Source organism: Zootoca vivipara, chromosome 14, assembly GCF_963506605.1.
Source record: "Zootoca vivipara chromosome 14, rZooViv1.1, whole genome shotgun sequence".
Classification (NCBI taxonomy): domain Eukaryota; kingdom Metazoa; phylum Chordata; class Lepidosauria; order Squamata; family Lacertidae; genus Zootoca; species Zootoca vivipara.
Window position 1 is genome coordinate 25,689,708 of NC_083289.1, and position 18,323 is coordinate 25,708,030.

An 18,323-nucleotide genomic window follows, 5' to 3' on the forward strand; every position below is an offset into this window, starting at 1 on the left:
GTGTGAGCATTTCCTCCGCAAAAGGAGCTGAACCAAGGGGGCGCAAAATAACAACATTTATATTGGTACCTACTAAACCACAGAGTCTAGGGCTTGCCAATCAGAAGGTCGGCTGTTTGAATCCCCATGACTCCCATTGCTCGGTCCCAGCTCCTGCCCACCTAGCAATTCGAAAGCACGTCAAAGTGCAAGTAGATAAATAGGTACGGCACCGGCGTTTCTGTGCACTGCTCTGGTTCGCCAGAAGCAGCTTAGTCATGCTGGCCACATGACCCGGAAGCTGTCTGAGGACAAACGCTGGCTCACTTGGCCAGTAAAGCGAGATGAGCGCCGCAACCCGAGTTGTCTGCGACTGGACTTAACAGTCAGCGGTCCCTTTACCTTAAGGTTCAGTCAGACGGGATTGAGTTGCCACAACTGACATACTACCACTTGAGAGCATGAGCAGAACAAAAGTCCAGAAGGGACTGATGAGAGCAGGAAGTCCCTCAAAATCTGGAGGCCTACAGGTTCCCCACCCCGGTAGACAACCACTTAGTGCACTTGTAGCCTGATCTCATGCAGGTCTGCCCAGAAGTTAACTCCCACTGGGGTTATTAATTTTGCATGTTTACTTGGGACTAGGTCTCATTCATCACCATGGGATTTATTGAAAAAGGATGCACATTCCACGGAGCTTCAAATGCAGGAGCTCAATGAAGACTTGCTGTAGAATCAGCCAGTTCATTAATATTACTACAGTATTATAAATATTATTACTGAATGAAAGAGGACATTCTAGAATCACTGCCTCTTGGCCCACTAACCTACTTCACAGGGTTGTTGTTGTGGGATTAAATGAGGAGGGGGAGACCCGTGGACACCACCTGGAGCTCCTTGGAGGAGGTGGGATAAAAAATGCCTCCAATAAATAAACAAATAAACACTTTGGCCATTTGCACACAGCCGATAGGAAGCAAAAGGGCACGAGAACGTATTATAATTCGCTCCCATTTCCCAGCCTCTTTTTATTATTGTTGTTGTTGTTGTTCTTATTAGTTCTTTTGCGAATCGTCTTCCTCACAGAAGCTCCTTCCCTTCCCTTAATTATTATTTTAGGGGTGGGGGCCAAGAGGGTGCCCCAAAGCCAGAAGCGCGGAGGAAGAGAGAGGAGGGGGAGCGAGAAGCCAGGAGAGGCGAGCGAGAACCGGGAGGCGTTTTCCTTTAAGAGTTAAGAAACTTGAAACCTTGTTTGCGCAACCATCAGTGCAGCTCCGCGCCGCCAAAGTGTCTAGACTGGCACATGATGGGAGGGAGCCAATGACTCCAGCGCTCTCCTAGGGGGCCCTGCGTGTGTGTTTTAGAAGAACAAAAAAGAGAGAGAGGGAAGAAGTGGGGGGGACAGAGAGAGGGAGGGAGAGGCGACGAGGGTCTCCGCTGCTCGGGAGGCAGATCTCGGCGGCCCCCCAAGCCCGGGGGGCGGAAGAAGGAGGAGGAGTGAAGTCGGGGGGCTCTACCCTAGGTGGACGCCTCTGCCCCCAGGAGCCTCGCCGGCCCTTCTGCAAGCACCGAGGGCTTCGCTTGGTGTGGATTTGCTGAGGCTGCTCCGCCGGACCGCCGAGGAGGATTTGGGGCGCCTTTTCTTCCCGAACGGCGGCGGCGGCGACGGTGCTTCTTCTCATGCGCCTGCTGCAGTGCTGCTGCTGTTGCTGCTGCTCCCGCCGCCGCGTTTCTCTCGGGCTGGGATCTTGAGTACCGAGCCAAGCCATGCGCGGCGCCGCCAGCCTGCTCCTTGCCCCGGGGGCCGGCCAGCCTCTAACTTGGGAAGGCGTCGGGGCAACTTTTTAAAAGGCGCCTGAACCATACGCAAAGCAAGGACCGCGGCGTCGAGGGTTTGCAAGGGCGAAAAAGAAAAAGCTTGGGTTTTTTTTTGTTTTTTTGTTTGCTTGCGCGCTTCTTCGTGGAAGGGCTCCCTCCTCTTTCCTCGCGAGGAAGGTCCGACTTGCTCGCAGGGAGGGGGGCCAGCAAGCCTTCCCCGTCCCCTCCTGGCTCTCGGGGCTCCATGTAGGGCCGAGGGGGCGGGCTGCGGCGGATCCCCCGCTCGCCAGGACGCCGGCCTGCGGGGCTCCACTCTATGCCATTGCTGCCTCCTTCCCCCATGTGGCTGCCCGGCCGGCGCTTCTGGGCGAGTGGCTGGGCCGGGCGGGCGAGGAGCCCCCGCGGTTGCTCCGGGAGCCGGCGCCGCTGCCGTCGTGGCTGGGTCTCCTTCATGCGGCCCTCGTTTGGGAGGATCTGACCCGGAGCCAGGAAAGGCCAGCAGCTCCGCGGCCGGGCGAAGCGTATGTTCAGGTCCAAACGGGCAGGGCTTGTGCGGCGACTTTGGAGAAGCCGGGTCCTCCCCGACAGAGAAGGCGTCGGAGGAGGGGGAGGAGGAGGAGATGGTGGCGGCGGCTCCACCGGCAGTATCACCGGCAGCCTCAGGAAGAGCCATGAGCGAGGGGGCAGCGACGGCAGGAGCCCGGAGAAGCTCCCTGCGAGCGGCAGGCGAGCAGTGACTGGCGGAGGCGCCGTCGAGGAGCCGTGCGCTTTGGAGAGGTCCATGGCGCACGGCGAGGGCGACCCTCCGGCGCCCCCCGAGGTGGAAGAGGAGGCAGCGGCCGTAGCAGCAGCAGCAGCGCGGGAGGACGCCGAGGATGGCGGCCCGGACGGGGACAGCCCGTGGTGGGCGCAGGAGAGCGACGGCATGACCGTCACCTGCTGCCTCTTCAAGGAGAGGGACGCCGACGCTGACGCCGTCTCGCCCCGGCCCCGGGAGCTGCCAGCCCGGGAAGGGCGCTCCAGGCTCTCTCTGCTGGAGCAGGAGCTCAAGGCCGTCACGTACTCACTCCTGAAACGCCTCAAGGAGCGCTCCCTCGACAGCCTCCTCGAAGCCGTCGAGTCCCGCGGCGGGATGCCCAGTGACTGTGTCCTTGTCTCCCGCGCCGAGGTGCGCCTGGGCGGTCAGGCAGCTCCTCCGCACCTCCTGCTGGGGAAGCTCTTCCGCTGGCCGGACCTCCAGCACCCGGCCGAGCTGAAACCCCTGTGCGAGTGCGGCAGCTTCGGCCTCCCCGACGGCCCCACGGTGTGCTGCAACCCCTATCACTTCAGCAGGCTGTGCGGGCCAGGTTAGTAGCACCGTCGATTGCCTCGGGGCCACCTGGGGAGCGGGAGGGCTGGGCAGCTGGGATGTCCTGAGGCAGTTCAGGGAGGGAGACTGGAGTATTGGGGAAGAGCCAGGATGCATCTTCATAAAGGACCCACAGTTACACCCCCTCCCATTTGAAGTATTCAGTGTTGAAAATCAATATGCACAGGCATCTTGGTGAAAATTCTCTCACTTGGATCTCCTGACTGGTCCATCGAAGGCCCTTTGACCATGGTGGCTGAATAGGAGCGCCATAGGTAGAGTCACTGTATTTCTGAATTCAGTTGCTGGGGGCAAATGACATGGGGAGAATCTGATCACCTGTGTGGCTAAAATCAAGGGAATTGCTGGATTTTTTGATCCATAATGCTGTCCTAGATCAGGGATAGGGGACCTGTGGCCCTTAGACGCTGTTGGGTTCCCTGCTCCCATGGATCACAGGACCTGCAGTTGAACAGTGCCTGCAAGGCCAGCAGTTCCCCATCTTTAGGTCATATGAATCTCTGGTCTGAACCAAGAGGGAATGATGTTTTTGCAAGTGTAAAAGTTTGCCTGGAGTGGCACAAGCAACTTCCAGAATAGTTTGCCATAGGTGGCATCTTAAAGGTGAGCAGGTGTAGTTTGGCACGGATAACCAATTTGATGCCCTTCAGATGTACATAGGAAGCTCCCTTCTTCTGAGTTAGACCTGTGTCCATCTGCCTCAGTGTAGCCCATGTGGTCCCCTCCAGATGCTGGTGTACTACAACTCCCATCAGTTCCAGTGGCCGCTTCCTGGAGATGCCAGGGATTGGACCTAGAACCTTCTGCATGCAAAACAGGTGTTCTACCCCTGAGCTACAGCCCTTTTATAGGGCTATGGTTGTTGAACTACAACTCCCAGCCAGCATGGCAAGTGGTCAGGGTCAGGGATGATTGGAATTTGGGTCTGACATTACCGCCGCCGGCTCAAACTGCCAGATGTAACAACTGTCCTGTGGAAGTTGGTGCACAATAATCTTTGTTTTGGAAGGTGCTGCAGAATTCTGGTGCCATTATACAATTTTCTTTCTCACCCTGTTTATTTGAGAGGCGCTCAGCTTGCTTTGAAAACAAGTTTTCAGTGCCAGATCTCAGGCTTGGCACATGTGACATGACGGGAACCTCCTTGGGGCAAGGACCTGAATTTTTCTGTGTGAGAAACTCTGCAAAGTGCCATGTCTAGCGATAATCTTGTATATGTAGCTAATCGTAGCAGCATAGGAAGGAACATCGCAAACTGGTTCATCTAGCTCACTACTGTCTACACTGGCTGGCAGTGGTTCTCCATGATTTCATGCCGGAGTCTTTTCCCCTGCCCTACCTGGGGATTAAACATGGGACTTGCGTGCAAAGCAGATACTTTATCACTGAGCTACAGCCCTTCCCTGCATATCTGAGCATGTGCAGAATGGATTCTGGGATTGTGGTGCATCGTGTTGAAGTCATAGGGTGTGACCTCCAGGACGCCTAGAGCCACACAGTACCTCTCTGTACGGTTAACAACTTCTAGCCATTTCCTTCTTAAGCCAGGAATGTTGATCTGGACTTATTTTGTCCACTGCATGAGCGGTTCAAGTTGCAGGCCACTTTGGGGATGATAGGTTTGGAACGGTGATGGTTCACGCAAATGCATGGAACCAGAGACCTCTCTGCCTTGTCACCCTATGCTGATTCACACGTGCAGGTCCTGCATTTGAAAACTGCAGCACCCAAAGGTGACTTGCACCTGTGAAGGAAGCATCACAGGAGCTTCCTGCTCCCCTCAGACCCAGGGCTTCCCATACTAAGTTGGTGGACACATCCCACTGCCACTCATCAAGACATGGTTCACTTAAAAACAGCAGGCATCAGATAAAACAACCTGCATGTGTGCATGCACCATCACAGTTCCAGAGGCCACCAAGAGAACTGTAAAATGTCGCCAGAGGCTTGCAGAAGTCAGTGGGCATCTTCAGCTTCCAGTATTCCAGCTGAGGGTAATCCAGTGTTGAGGAATCAAATGATGTACATGCTTGTCTGAAGTGGTCCTTATTTATTGCACCGCCTGTGGCAAGTTGCTATTTACTACCAGAGCAGAGCAGCTTGCAGGTTCCGTGTGGCCCAGATCTGTTGATGTTTGGTGCTCGGCCCTTGGAAGTTGAACTGATTTGTTGTCAGTTGTGCAGTTTTGACAGGCGTAGTGTGGAAAGTGCCCTGGTTACAGTATTTTTGGTCCAACATAGTCCATGATGATTGGTCAAAGAATTTAAGCCAGAGACGTCATGCTGTGCCCAGGCCCGTATCCCAGCTCTTGAGAGTGAGAGATAAAAACATAAGTATAGCCCTGTTGGATCAGGCCAGAGGCCCATCTAACATAGCATCCTGCTCTCACAGTGGCCAACCAGATACCCATGGAAAGCCCACAAGCAGGACCTGAAAGCAACAGCACTCTCCCCATCTGGGATTCCAGCAACTGGCATACAGAGGCAAACTGCCTTTGACATTCGCTGATAGCCTCAAACTCCATGAATTTGTCTAATCCTCTTTTAAAGCCGTCCATGTTGGGGGCCAGCGTTATATTGTTGAGTGCTTGAGAATATAGGGGGACAACCCACTTCATTGATGCTAAGGGGGAAAGGCCAGCTGAAGATGTTGGCCAAGGTGACACATCATGTTTAGCTGGAAACCTTGGTTTACAGTGCCAAGAACATTGTGCCCACTCTGATCCTCCTCATTCATGTTGGAAGGAAACAAAAGCATGATTCCTGAAGCCCTTCTGAACTGTAAGAACATATGAAGAGCCTGCTGGATCAGGCCAATGGCCCATCTAGTCCAGCGTCCTCTTCTCACAGGGATCATAGTTTGTTTAGCTCAAGTAAACCATGACTGGTATGGTAAGAACAAACTTTGGTTTATCATTATGGTTTGCTTGGGGTACAACAAACCATGGTCCCTAGTTCTGCCATAACACTAAATAAAGCCAGGGATTGTGGTTGGTTGTGAGTACCAAGGAGGGAAGTGGGTTAGGCTCAATGTGCATGGTAAGCCATGGTTTGAGGCAGCCTTCCAGATGTTTTCAACTACAGCTCCCACCATCCCTGACCATTGGCCATGCTACCTGGGGCCTTTAAATATATATACACGGTATATAAATCCAGAGATGCTTTAAGGTCTACCAGCCAAAAAGCCCCAGAGCAAAGCAAAACTGGCAACAGAGCACCTTTGCTCATATTTCAATTCCTCCCTCTTTTGGAATAGATCGTAGCTTAAATTAGGGAAAGCACTCAGGGTCTATTTATATACACAGGGTTCTCTTATATAGTATTATACACACACGGACACACATTTGGCACATTCTTGTTTTCTTAAATTAAAATACTGCTTTGCTTTGCTTTACGTATGTCTAAAACCAGGTGTGTTGGACAGCAGGTGGTAATGCTGTACTAAAACACAGGTCTTTATTGAATAGCACCCTAGTTTAGTGTTTGTTCTGTGTTCTGCCTGCCTCAAGGGTTTGCTGAAGACTGATGTCAAGCATTGTCCGAGCGAGGGCTGTTTGACACATGCTTGTGCAACCCTTGACTTCTCTGATTCATGCATCTTTGCTGTGCATTTGCTGACTCTGGCAGATTCCATGTGAAGCCTTGTATCTGAGTAGATGAAAAAGTCCCTGGGTCGCTCATTCACATGCGCACACACAGAACACCTGATTCTTGGCCCACTTAGAAAGCTGCATCATCTCCCTGGATCAAAGGCTGCACTGGAAACCTGTTTGCTGAGTTTAAACTTTATATGTTACTTATAGTTATTTCATGTATGAAATGCATATCTTGCCACTCAGTGGCCGTATTCAAAGTGACGAATGAAATCAGCATTGGTTATCGGGTTGCAAGGGAGACTTAGTTCTCACAAGCAGCTGATGAACTTGGTAAGAGTTGTCCCTCCTCAGATTGCAGGGTGGGGCTTGCATGATTGAAAGAAAATTTCCTTGCCCACAAAAAACCCCTAGATTTCAGGGGAAAGAGTTCCCGTCTTGGCTTCTTTTATATCTCCAGGGAGTCTGGTTTTTTTGTTACGGAACAAATAAAATTGCTGCCTTATACTGGGTCAGGCCATTGGTCCATCTAGTTCAGTATTGTCTACACTGGCTGGCAGCAGCTTTTCATGGTTCAGGCTAGCGACATTTCCAGCCCTACCTAGAGAGATTGAACCTAAGACCTTCTGCATGTAAACCAAATGCAAGCATCATTTTGTATGGCAAACTTCCACTCTAACGTGGTGCAATCTAGGTCTACCTTCTCACCTTTTTGCAAAAACTGGGACAAAGTTTATTTCACAAGGGGTAAGAATAGCTCAATAAATGTATGGTGAAAATCGAAGTCTGCCTACTTCTTCATGGTTGTATTAGGGATGAGGACTCTCCTGGACCCTTCCCTGTGTGACAAGAGGTAATGTTGGTCACAGTAAAATGTTGGACGCAGTGATATTTGACCTGGGGGAAGCTGGGCGTTTCCCTCTCCTCTCCAGATCACCGCCACCCCAATCAACGCTCCACTCATTGCTTGGCTCTAAACAAGGAATTGTGACCTGACATAGGGAAGCTATCAGACACATTAGTCCACCAAGCTCTATATTGTCTGCACTGATTGGCAGCAGTGGCTCTCCAGGGTTTAAGAAAGGGTTCTCTGGCAGTCCTAATTGGAGATGCTGTTGGGGATTGAACCTGTGCAACCTTCCGCATGCAAAGCAGATGCTGTGCCAAACAGCTGATGGGAATCCTGTTCAGCCCCCCATCTGGCTACAGACATTTCCCTGGTATGGCCCTCTACAAATTTTCAGGCTGCTGTAACCAATGAGTCCAGTCTCCATTCAGATCCCTCCTGCTATGAATTCCGCACCTGGCCTAAGTTCTTCTCTTGTCAGCCTCAGATCTGTAAAATGCAACCTTCCAGGGTTGTCGTGAGGATTATAACATGGGAGTGGATGGAGCTCCATAGAATATTCGTGCTGAGTAGTTTATGATTATTATTTTCAGAGTGTTCAGGACCAGAAACACGGATGCTGAATTCTGCATCCAGACCCAAATTCCGCGCCTTTTCTGTGCTAGTGTGGAAACCATGAAGCCCCAGGTGTGGGAACCCTGTTGCCACTAATGCAGAATGAGTGCAAGTGGGGTGTTGGAATAGGACCTGGGAGACCAGGGTTCACATTCCCTTTCGCCTGTGAAGCTCACTGGGTGACCTTGGGCCAGGCACTATCTGCCAGTGTAACCTACCTCGCAGGGTTGTTGTGAGGACGACTGCGAGAACCATGTATATCACCGTGAGCTCCTTGGAGGAAGGATGGGATGTAAATGTAATAATAGTCATAGAAAATGTGGACAATCAGCTAGACAAAACATGGTATTCATTTCCTTCGAGGCAGGAGACAGTAACCCATTCTTCTGCTTTGGGGGCTGTGAGGTGTAATGGAATTTTCTGTAGGGGAAAACTTCTTTTGTGTCTGGATGCCCATTTCAGCCTTTCCCAACTGGTGCCCTCCAGATGTTTTGAACTATGGCTCCCATCATCCTCAGCAAGCTGTTCCGGCTCAAGGGGCTGCTGGGATATGTAGTCCCAAGAGATTGGGAGGGCAGCAAGTTGGGGGAGGCTGATTTAAGCTCAAAAGGCAGCATACAGGCAAAGCTTTTTGGCAGCTTTTGACCCCACTGTAATTTATAAGAGGAAATTCAAGGAAAAGGGCTGTCCGTACCTTAGTGGCTGAGCGCTAGCTTAGCAGGCTGGAAGTCCCAGGTTCAGTCCTCGCTATCTCCAGGTAGGACTGGGAAAGGCCCCGGTGATTCCCTGCCAGTCAGAGTAGACAGTATTGAGCTAGACAAATCAGTGGTCCGACTGGTTTGAGGCAGTTTCCTGTGCCTGTATTTTCACCTGCACCCCAGGTGTCCCAGATGAAGCAGGCTGTGGTCACCAGCTCTCCCAGCTTCCTTAGTGGAAGTCTTGAGGCATCAAGAGAGAGTGCAGATTCCCCCACCACTTAACACCAGCAACACCTGTTGATCCCAGCAGAGCACATCAATGGATGGTGTGCTCCAGGCAGCAAGGGGTTAACGCTTTGCGGGGGGGGGGGAGAGGCTGGCTTCCCTTGGCTGGCCCCCTTCACTCCCTGTGGCCATGGGGGTCTATAGGATGCCAGGAGGGTGAAGTAAGAGTAGGCAGCCCTTGTATACTCCCTGTAACTTAATACAGAGTAGTGCAAATGAGATTTCTCCCTTCATCCCTAAACACCATCTTCTGCGCACTCTTACTGTGTGCTTTTGAAAAGGGCCGTGTTAGACAAAGTTTGGCAGGGTGGTGCCTTCTACAACCTAGTGTCCCCCCCAGATGTTTTGAAGTACAGTTCCCATCAGTGTTGTTGTTTTTTAACATCCAGGATCCTTCCCCCCCCTTCTGTTGCCATTGGACCAAATTCACACACAAACACGCCTCCCCCCAAGGTTGAGCATCGCTTCCATTTCTGCTTCCATCAGAGGAATAGTTAGCGTTCACCAAAGCATGTGGGAAGAAGGAGATCCAAGATTCTACCTTATTTCATTCTTCTGCTCTTGACAGAAATCAAGACCAGCAAAAGCAAACAAAACAGCTTGGTGGCATTTTAAAAAAACATAGATTTTGATTTGAGTTTGATTCCCAAAGGGGCTTCCACGAACATGTGTTAAATTAAGTAAAACTCTGTGGGAAGAAAAGGCTGAGCAGGCTTTGGCTTGTTTTCCAAGACAGCCCTAAGTAAATTTGCACAGGAGTAAGAGTAAGGGACCCGGGTGGCGCTGTGGTTAAACCACTGAGCCTAGGGCTTGCTGATCAGAAGGTCGGCGGTTCGAATCCCTGTGACGGGGTGAGCTCCTGTTGCTTGGTCCCAGCTCCTGCCAACCTAGCAGTTCGAAAGCACGTTAAAATGCAAGTAGATAAATAGGAACCGCTACAGCGGGAAGGTAAACGGCGTTTCCATGTGCTGCTCTGGTTTGCCAGAAGCGGCTTTGTCATGCTGGCCACATGACCTGGAAGCTATACGCCGGCTCCCTCGGCCAATAATACGAGATGAGCGCGCAACCCCAGAGTCGGTCACGACTGGACCTAATGGTCAGGGGTCCCTTTACCTTAAGAGCCACCACACAAGGCAGTGTGCTTAACTCTCATCGTAGGCTCCTTTTCTTTAGAAAGGCAAATTTTGCCTTGCCTGTTTTTGCATTTTTTGTTTTCGGTGGTAACCGTACCCACAAAATTGCTGCCCTTTCGGCAATGCCGAAGGAGACTTACCCTTTTTGGAGGGGATGTATAGAAAATCACTGGTTTTCTTCAGGCAAAAGAAAATGAGAGTTAAAGAGAAATGCACAAACACACAAGTCTCTTTTTCTTTTGGCCTGGCATTATCCCCTTTCAACCGAGATCAGTTTCAAGTTGTTCTTAAAAAGCACCCCCTTCCTTCCCCCCCTCCCTTCCTTTCCTTAGCAGGTTCCCCCCTCTTGCTATTTAGGTGAAGAAGTGGTGATAATATGCAGTTTGCATTTTGCTGGCGCCAGCCTGACTGGCAATTTATCTGACTGCCTCTCTTAAAGCTGCAGTGCCCCTTTTCCTAACTTCTGGGTTTTTTTAATTATTATTGCAAGTTGGGTTTTTTCCATTTTTTAAAAAAGTAGCAAAACCTGCCTTCCTGTTGTAACTCCTTAAGAGAAGGAAAAACCAGCTCTACGAACCTGAATTTTCTGTTGTCCTAACTATAGAATTCATTTCACGTAGAAATTAAATTGTCTAAGAAACTTGACTTGGACACAGGATCCTGGATCTTGTTCTTTGGTTGACAGGAGTCTCTCTCTGTGTGTCTGTGCTTTTCTCTCTCTAAATCTGTTCTGTGTTGCTGCAAGGGGAGCGGGGAATCCTTGGGATATTAAAAGTGTTGCTAATGATTTCCCCCCTTTTTTTGGCAAGTCAGCTTTCCTTAATTCTCTTTCTTTTTGCAATCCCCATTCCTCCTCAATTCACTTTGGATCTTTCCTACAGCGAGTGATGGAATTTCTTCTCTCTCTCTCTCTCTCTCTCTCTCTCTCTCTCTCTCTCTCTCTCTCTCTCTCTCTCTCTCGAATATCACTGGAACACGGAATACCGTGTTCTTTGTAACAAATGCGCACTGACTTTGTGTTGAGGGTTTTGGATGGCAGCAGCCTTTGTTAAACACCTCCCAAGAAAGAGAACCCCCCAAAATGCAGCTTAAAAAATGTGACAGTGTTGTTCTGGATTCTTTCCGCAGCAGTGTCAAAACTCTACATGTGACTTTCTTGGCTCCTAGAGAAACCCCATAATTTGTCACCCTTTGGATCTTGGAACAGGGTATTTTCTGGCACCTCTGAAAACTATAGTTCCCAGGTTTCCTTTGGGCTGGTAGGATGAGTTGAAATTGAAATAAACTAGTTGAAAACTTTGAAAATTTGAAGTTTTGATGCCCTTCCATAGTCTGGTTCCCTCAGCTTGCAGTCTTGTTTGGAGCACCAATGTTTAGAGTTAGTTGCCCTGAAATTTCAAGTAAACACTCAGTTCTCATTGTACACTGATGAGGAATTAAAGGTAAAAGGACCCCTGACAGTTAAGTCCAGTCGCGAATGATTCTGGGGTTGCGGCGTTCATCTCGTTTTACTGGCCGAGGGAGCCGGCGTTTGTCCGCAGACAGTTTTCCCGGGTCATGTGACCAGCATGACTAAGCCGCTTCTGGCGAAACCAGAGCAGCGCACGGAAACGCCATTTACCTTCCTGCCGGAGTGGTACCTATTTATCTACTTGCACTTTGATGTGCTTTCGAACTGCTAGGTTGGCAGGAGCTGGGACCAAGCAACGGGCACTCACCCCATCGCAGGGATTCAAACCACCAACCTTCCGATCGGCAAGCCCTAGGCTCAGTGGTTTAGACCACAGTGCCACCCATGTCCCTTTTGATGAAGAATGGGGCTGGGGGGGGAATGGGTTTTCAATATTGTGATATATCACCAGCTAAACATCACAATATATCACGATTCCTGAAATAAGAAGGAACTACGCAGAGGCGAACAGGACAATATCCTGGCAACTGCTACCGGTACTACTGTTTGTGCCGCCGCCACGAGGCCTTGCAGACTACTACAGTGGTACCTCGGTTTATGAACACAATTGGTTCCGGAAGTCTGTTCATAAACTGAAGCGTTCATAAACTGAAGCGAACTTTCCCATTGAAAGTAATGGAAAGTGAATTAATCCGTTCCAGACGGTCCGCGGAGTAAGCGTTCATAAACTGAAGCGAACTTTCCCATTGAAAGTAATGGAAAGTGGATTAATCCGTTCCAGACGGGTCCGCGGAGTACTTAAACTGAAGCGTTCATAAACTGAAGCATGGGTGTAATTGGTTCCGGAAGTCTGTTCATAAACTGAAGCGTTCATAAACTGAAGCAAACTTTCCCATTGAAAGTAATGGAAAATGAATTAATCCGTTCCAGATGGGTCCGTGGAGTTCATAAACCGAAAATTCATAAACCGAGGTGTTCATAAACCGAGGTTCCACTGTACTGTTACTGACACCAGCTCCCGTTGCTGCCACGAGGACCTGCAGGCCACCACTTGTTGTGCCGCCACGGCTTGCAGGTTGTCGCTGCTGCTGCTGACACATACTGTGGTCATGGCAAGCTGTTTCTGCCACTGCCGCTTCTGCCGCCTATTAGGCCTGCTGGCAGCCTGGCAGTCTCAGATTATTTGTATTCACTATGACTCATCGCCATACTTTCGATTGTCCTGCATACCACCATTTGGTAGCCAAGCCCAAAACCAAAAGTCCTGTTGGGATGCATTTTGGCAAGCCTGCTGATGAAACCGAGTGTTTGATTATCGGTAATATTGTCATTTATCCGTTTTAGACCCCTAAGTAGTAGCAGTTGCCAGGACATTGTCCTGTTCGCCTCTGCATAGTTCTATCCTTATTTCAGGCATTGTGGTAGATGGCAACATTTAGCAGGTGATATTGTGAGGCTTAGCTCCTGATAACGTTGCAGTGTTTAGCTGGTGAGTTTTCACAATGTTGAAAACCAGCTATCACCTAGCCCAGGCACCCCCAACCTGCGGCCCTCCAGATGTTTTGGCCTACAACTCCCATGATCCCTAGCTAACAGGACCCAATGGTCAGGGATGATGGGAATTGTAGTCCAAAACATCTGGTGGGCTGAAAGCTGGGGATGCCTGACCTAGCCCTTACACACATTGTGATTCGTGATATATTGCCAGCTCAAATATTATGAAACAATTATCATGATGTGAACTTCAACCCGGGGTTTTGGACAAAATACAGTATCGATATATCGGGCAGCCCTAATGAGGAAGTTCTGGAACTTGAAAAAGCACTGATGCCTATTCTCAAGCAAACAGGCATTTTGTGCCTTTTCAGGAGCAGGAGTTTGCTAGCCACAAAGTGCATCATATTCCCAGTGAACCTGACCAGAGTACCCTCCTTGTCTTTGATGGGACTACAGCAGAGTAAATTGGATTAAGGACTGCAGCCAGGGGCCTCCTTAAGACCCATTTCTAGTTCATTGTGGTCCATGAAAGCACTTCCCCTCCCCATTTTATAGCATACACCCAGTAACTTGAGGGGTAATGTGTTGCTAAATAACTATACTTTGTGGTGTGCTTATGAATGCTTTGTCTTAGGCAAACTTTTTCAGCAGGGGGCCGGTCCACTGTCCCTGGGGGGCTTGGACTATATTTTTTTGGGGGGGAAATGAATGAATTCCTATGCCCCACAAATAACCCAGAGATGCATATTTAACAAAAGGACACATTCTACTCATGTAAAAATACTCTGATTCCCGGACCATCCGTGGGCTGGATTTAGGAGGCGATTGGGCCAGATCCGGCCCCTGGGGCTTAGTTTGCCTACCCATGGTTTTAGGAGTGAGTAATGGTGCCCAGTGTCTCCATTAAAACAAGGAGAACTTATTCCACCATAAGTTCAGCCAAATGGTTCCTTCCTTGGTGTTGGGGGCAAATGCTTCTGTAACCTAAACTTCCAGGGGTTGTTAATCATTGTCTTCCTTCCTTTTCAGAATCTCCACCCCCTCCTTATTCCCGGCTGTCTCCAAATGATGAGCAAAAGCCACTGGGTAAGTATCTCACTTTTTCCCCTGCACATTGCTGGAATCCTGGACTTGTGTGTGTCTTGATGCGATTTCATGTGAAATGTTCAGAAGCTGCTGCAGGCCAAGCCCATCTCATTCATTTCTTTTAAATCCTGCCTTCCACCATTTAGGCCTCACCAAGCGTGGCTCGCAACAACAACAAAAAACAGACGATTGACAAAATCCCAAACAAAAACAAAACTCCCCAAATTTATAATCTCAGAAACAAAAAAAGTGTCAGAATGTTTTGGAGCATCAGGGAAGCGTTTGTGGTGAAAAGGCCTCCTGAAATGAAATTGTTCTAACCAGGCTTGAAACTCAGCAGGGACTGTGCCTGTTTGACTTGTGGTGGGAGGAAGTTCCACAGGGTTGCACCCTGAAGGCACGATGACTTGTTGGTATGAGTTGTGCTTCTGGACCATGGAGGACCACTTATAGTGCTTTCCTAGAAGACCCCAGGAACGCTCTTAGGGATGTACAGGGACAGAGACTCTTTGGGGTTTCAGACAGAGAGCATTCTTAGCCCTGCTTTGAGATTCTGGAGATTGAAATTGGGTGGGACCTTCTGCATGCAAAGCAGATGTTCTGCCACTGAGCTAATGTCCTCTCCCCTGAAAGCTCTCTTTATAATCTTGGGTTACCACATTTTTCACTGATAGGCAGGCAGTGGTAGGCAGAAAGTCCAGCAGTTGCAGGCGGGGTTGCCTTTTGTCTGTCTGCCCCCCGCAGATCAGTGCAGCAGTAGGGGAATCATAGAATTGTAGAGTTGGAAGGGACCCCGAGGGTCATCTAGTCCAACCCCCTGCAATATGCAGGAATCTTTTGCCCAACATAGAGCTCAAACCCACGACTCTGAGATTAATAGAGTCTTGTGCTCTGCTGACTAATGGAAAACTGAATCGGTTAAAAGAATCTGGCCACAGCGAAGGTGACAAACCTCCCTTAAACACAGCAATGTGAGATGTTTTGGATTTAATTTCTCTCCTTGTTCCCCCTTCCCCCAAATCAAGGAAAGGAAAAATGGTCAAAGAAGCTGGGAACTGGGTGGTGGGGTGGTGGTGGAATGACCTACTTTAAAAGCTGGTGAAATCCAAAAGGAGTTGCTTTCCAAAGTATATATTGCCTCTGAAGAATTTAAGCACAGACCTCAGTGCATGGAGTGCCTGATTCTGCCTCTGGCTTTTTGGGGTTGGGAGGCTGGTCAGTTAGGTGGGAATGCAAAGTCAAGAATCATGAATTTGGATCGTGTGCAGCTCACCCCACACCCCTTGCAAATAAGCAGTCACCAAATGCAGTGGTATAGTGGTACAATTTAAAGTTCAGGGCTCTTCATGAGAACCCTCCTAAGAACATAACAAGGAAAATGTATATTCGACCAATATAATAAAGGTAAAGGGACCCCTGACCATTAGGTCCAGTCGTGACCGACTCTGGGGTTGCGCACTCATCTCGCATTATTGGCCGAGGGAGCCGGCGTACAGCTTCCAGGTCATGTAGCCAGCATGACAAAGCCGCTTCTGGCAAACCAGAGCAGCACACGGAAACACCGTTTACCTTCCTGCCGTAGCGGTCCCTATTTATCTACTTGCACTTTGACGTGCTTTCGAACTGCTAGGTTGGCAGGAGCTGGGACCGAGCAACGGGAGCTTACCCCGTTGCAGGGATTCGAACCACCGACCTGCTGATCAGCAAGCCCTAGGCTGTGTGGTTTAACCCACAGTGCCACCTGCGTCCCGTAACAAGGAAAATGTATATTCGACATAACAAGGAAAATGTATATTCGACCAATATAGACTCCTTTTAAAAAAAACACAAACACTGCTTCTTTTAAAGATTTGTTTCATAATTCGTATTATGGAATGCAATAAAAAAGGCAATAGAACTATAATAGTGCACATCAGTTTCTCAAAGGAAGTGCCAGAGCCAGTTGGTGTAGTGGTTAGAGTATTGGGCTAGGATCTGGCAGACCAGAGTTCAAATCCCCACTTGGCCATGAAGCTCATTGGGAGACCTTGGACCAGTCAGTGCCTCTCAGCCTAACCCACATCACAGGGTTGTTGTGGGGGTTAAATGAGATGGAGGAGAACTAGCTCAGTTGTTTAGAGCGTGGTGCTGATAATACCAAGGTTGTGGGTTCTATTCCCGTATGGGCCACCTGCATATTCCTGCACTGGAGGTGTCATAATTTCTTCATGCCTTCCCCAGCCTGGTGCCCTCCAGGTGCTGACTGCGGCTGATGGGAGTTGTAGTTCAGAGCACCTACGTAGTGCACCAAGTTGAGTTGCGTTCCCTAGGCACAACGCGAAGTGAAGCTTTGCTTTTCAAGTTGGTTTGACTGAAAAGAAAAGGGGTGGGGGAGGGAGACGCACACACAGAGTTGATCTTGGAGCAAACATTTAGAGCACCTTTTTAATTAAAGGGGTGCAAGCAAAGTGGGGGTGGGTGGAGGAGAGAGGGAGAAAGATCAACAAAGACTTTTAACTTGTTAAAACAAAGTTTCCTTGGTTTCAGCAGGGGAGGAAGGAAGGGAGGAAGGAAACAAGAATAAACAGCTTCAAGAATTTTAATAGTGATAATTAAGTATAGTAACGATGAATTGTTTGGAGGCTTAGTGTAACCTTATCCGTGGCGCTCCCAAGTTCCTACTTGTTTGATTTGATCCACTCAACCTTGGGTTATTTTTGAGGGCAGTTTCGGTGTTTCAGGAAAGGGAGCAATGAATGGCGCTCGGATCTGCAAGGACATGAAACAAAGGGAAATTGGGCTAGTGTGAAGTTTGGTGAGGGGCCACCTTATCTCAAGGCGCCTTGCAAGCAGAAAGATCCCATGTTCAATCTCTGGCATAGCCAGATTTCTTTTTTTAGTTGATGAAAAAGTTTACGGTAGTGAGGGTCACCAACTTGGATGCCTTTTAGACAAATTCATGGAGAATATAAGAACATAAGAAGAGGCCTGCTGGATCAGGCCACTGGCCCATCTAGTACAGCATCCTGTTCTCACTGGGGCCAAACACAGCACATAGTTAAGCTATGGAACTCTCTTCCACAGGAGGCTGTGATGGCAAACCAACTTGAATGGCTTGAAAAGGGGATTGGACATATTCATGGAAGGGAAGGCTCTCAGTAGCTCCTAGCTATGATGGCTATTTTCTGCCTTTATAGTTATGCTTCCAAATGCTGGCAGGGGTGGCAACTTGAATAAACTATTGGGGGGTGCCAGGTAAGCACTGCCCCACATAATTGATGACAAGAAGCGGCCACCCCCCCCCCCCAATTTGAATGGCAATGCCTTTCACCTGTGTTGTCGCTTGGGAGAATTGAGCCGGCTTCCTTGATCCAGCAAGCCATCCTATCGAGTGTTCCCAAGAACTCCCCCCTAACTCCATGCTTCCCAGTTGCTGTTGCCATTTTCCACTTGTCCCTTAACCCCTCTGTCACCCTTCCCGCTTGGGGACTTATTTCTCTGGAGCAAATAGGTCGTCCCTCTCCTCCGTCCAGCCCCGGCCTGGGTGAAGAACCTTATGCATTTTTGCTCCAAATCCCAAATAGTGGGATTTGCATGCTTGTGTGGCTTCACCAAGAGGGCAACATGTACATTGACCCCTAGAAAGGGCATGACAGGACTTTAAAGAGCGATAAGGATTTGGTTTTTAAATGAAAGCTTTTTCGTGTGCCAGCGTATTTTGTGTTTTGAGTGAGCAGCATCTTCGGTTTCAGAGTCTTTGCAAATAAGATGCCTGTCTTCTAGGTAATAACCCTTGTCTTTTCTCTGACTTTCGCTTCTAGATCTTTCAGATTCCACATTGTCGTACACTGAAACAGAGGCTACAAACTCGCCCAATGTCACCCCTGGAGAATTTTCAGGTGAGCAGATTTTTCAGTGTGTTGAAATCAAGGGTCTCTTTGGGGCAACTTTGTCAGACTCCGTGTTAGAAACTGACTCTCTCTTGGGAAATATAACCCAGGAAGATGAAATGCT

At 49.3% G+C, this 18,323-nt stretch overlaps 1 protein-coding gene across 1 annotated transcript in view; it reads left to right on the forward strand.

The window, feature by feature from the left end:
* Positions 1–1,287: 1,287 nt before the first annotated feature.
* SMAD6 (SMAD family member 6) overlaps positions 1,288–18,323 on the forward strand; it is a 51,747-nt gene continuing 34,711 nt past the window's right edge. Inside the window, exons 1-3 of the mRNA XM_035130982.2 lie at positions 1,288–3,143; positions 14,274–14,330; positions 18,131–18,208. Coding sequence (XP_034986873.1) covers positions 2,321–3,143; positions 14,274–14,330; positions 18,131–18,208 — 958 coding nt within the window. The 5' untranslated portion in view covers positions 1,288–2,320. The remainder of the gene's footprint in view (positions 3,144–14,273; positions 14,331–18,130; positions 18,209–18,323) is intronic.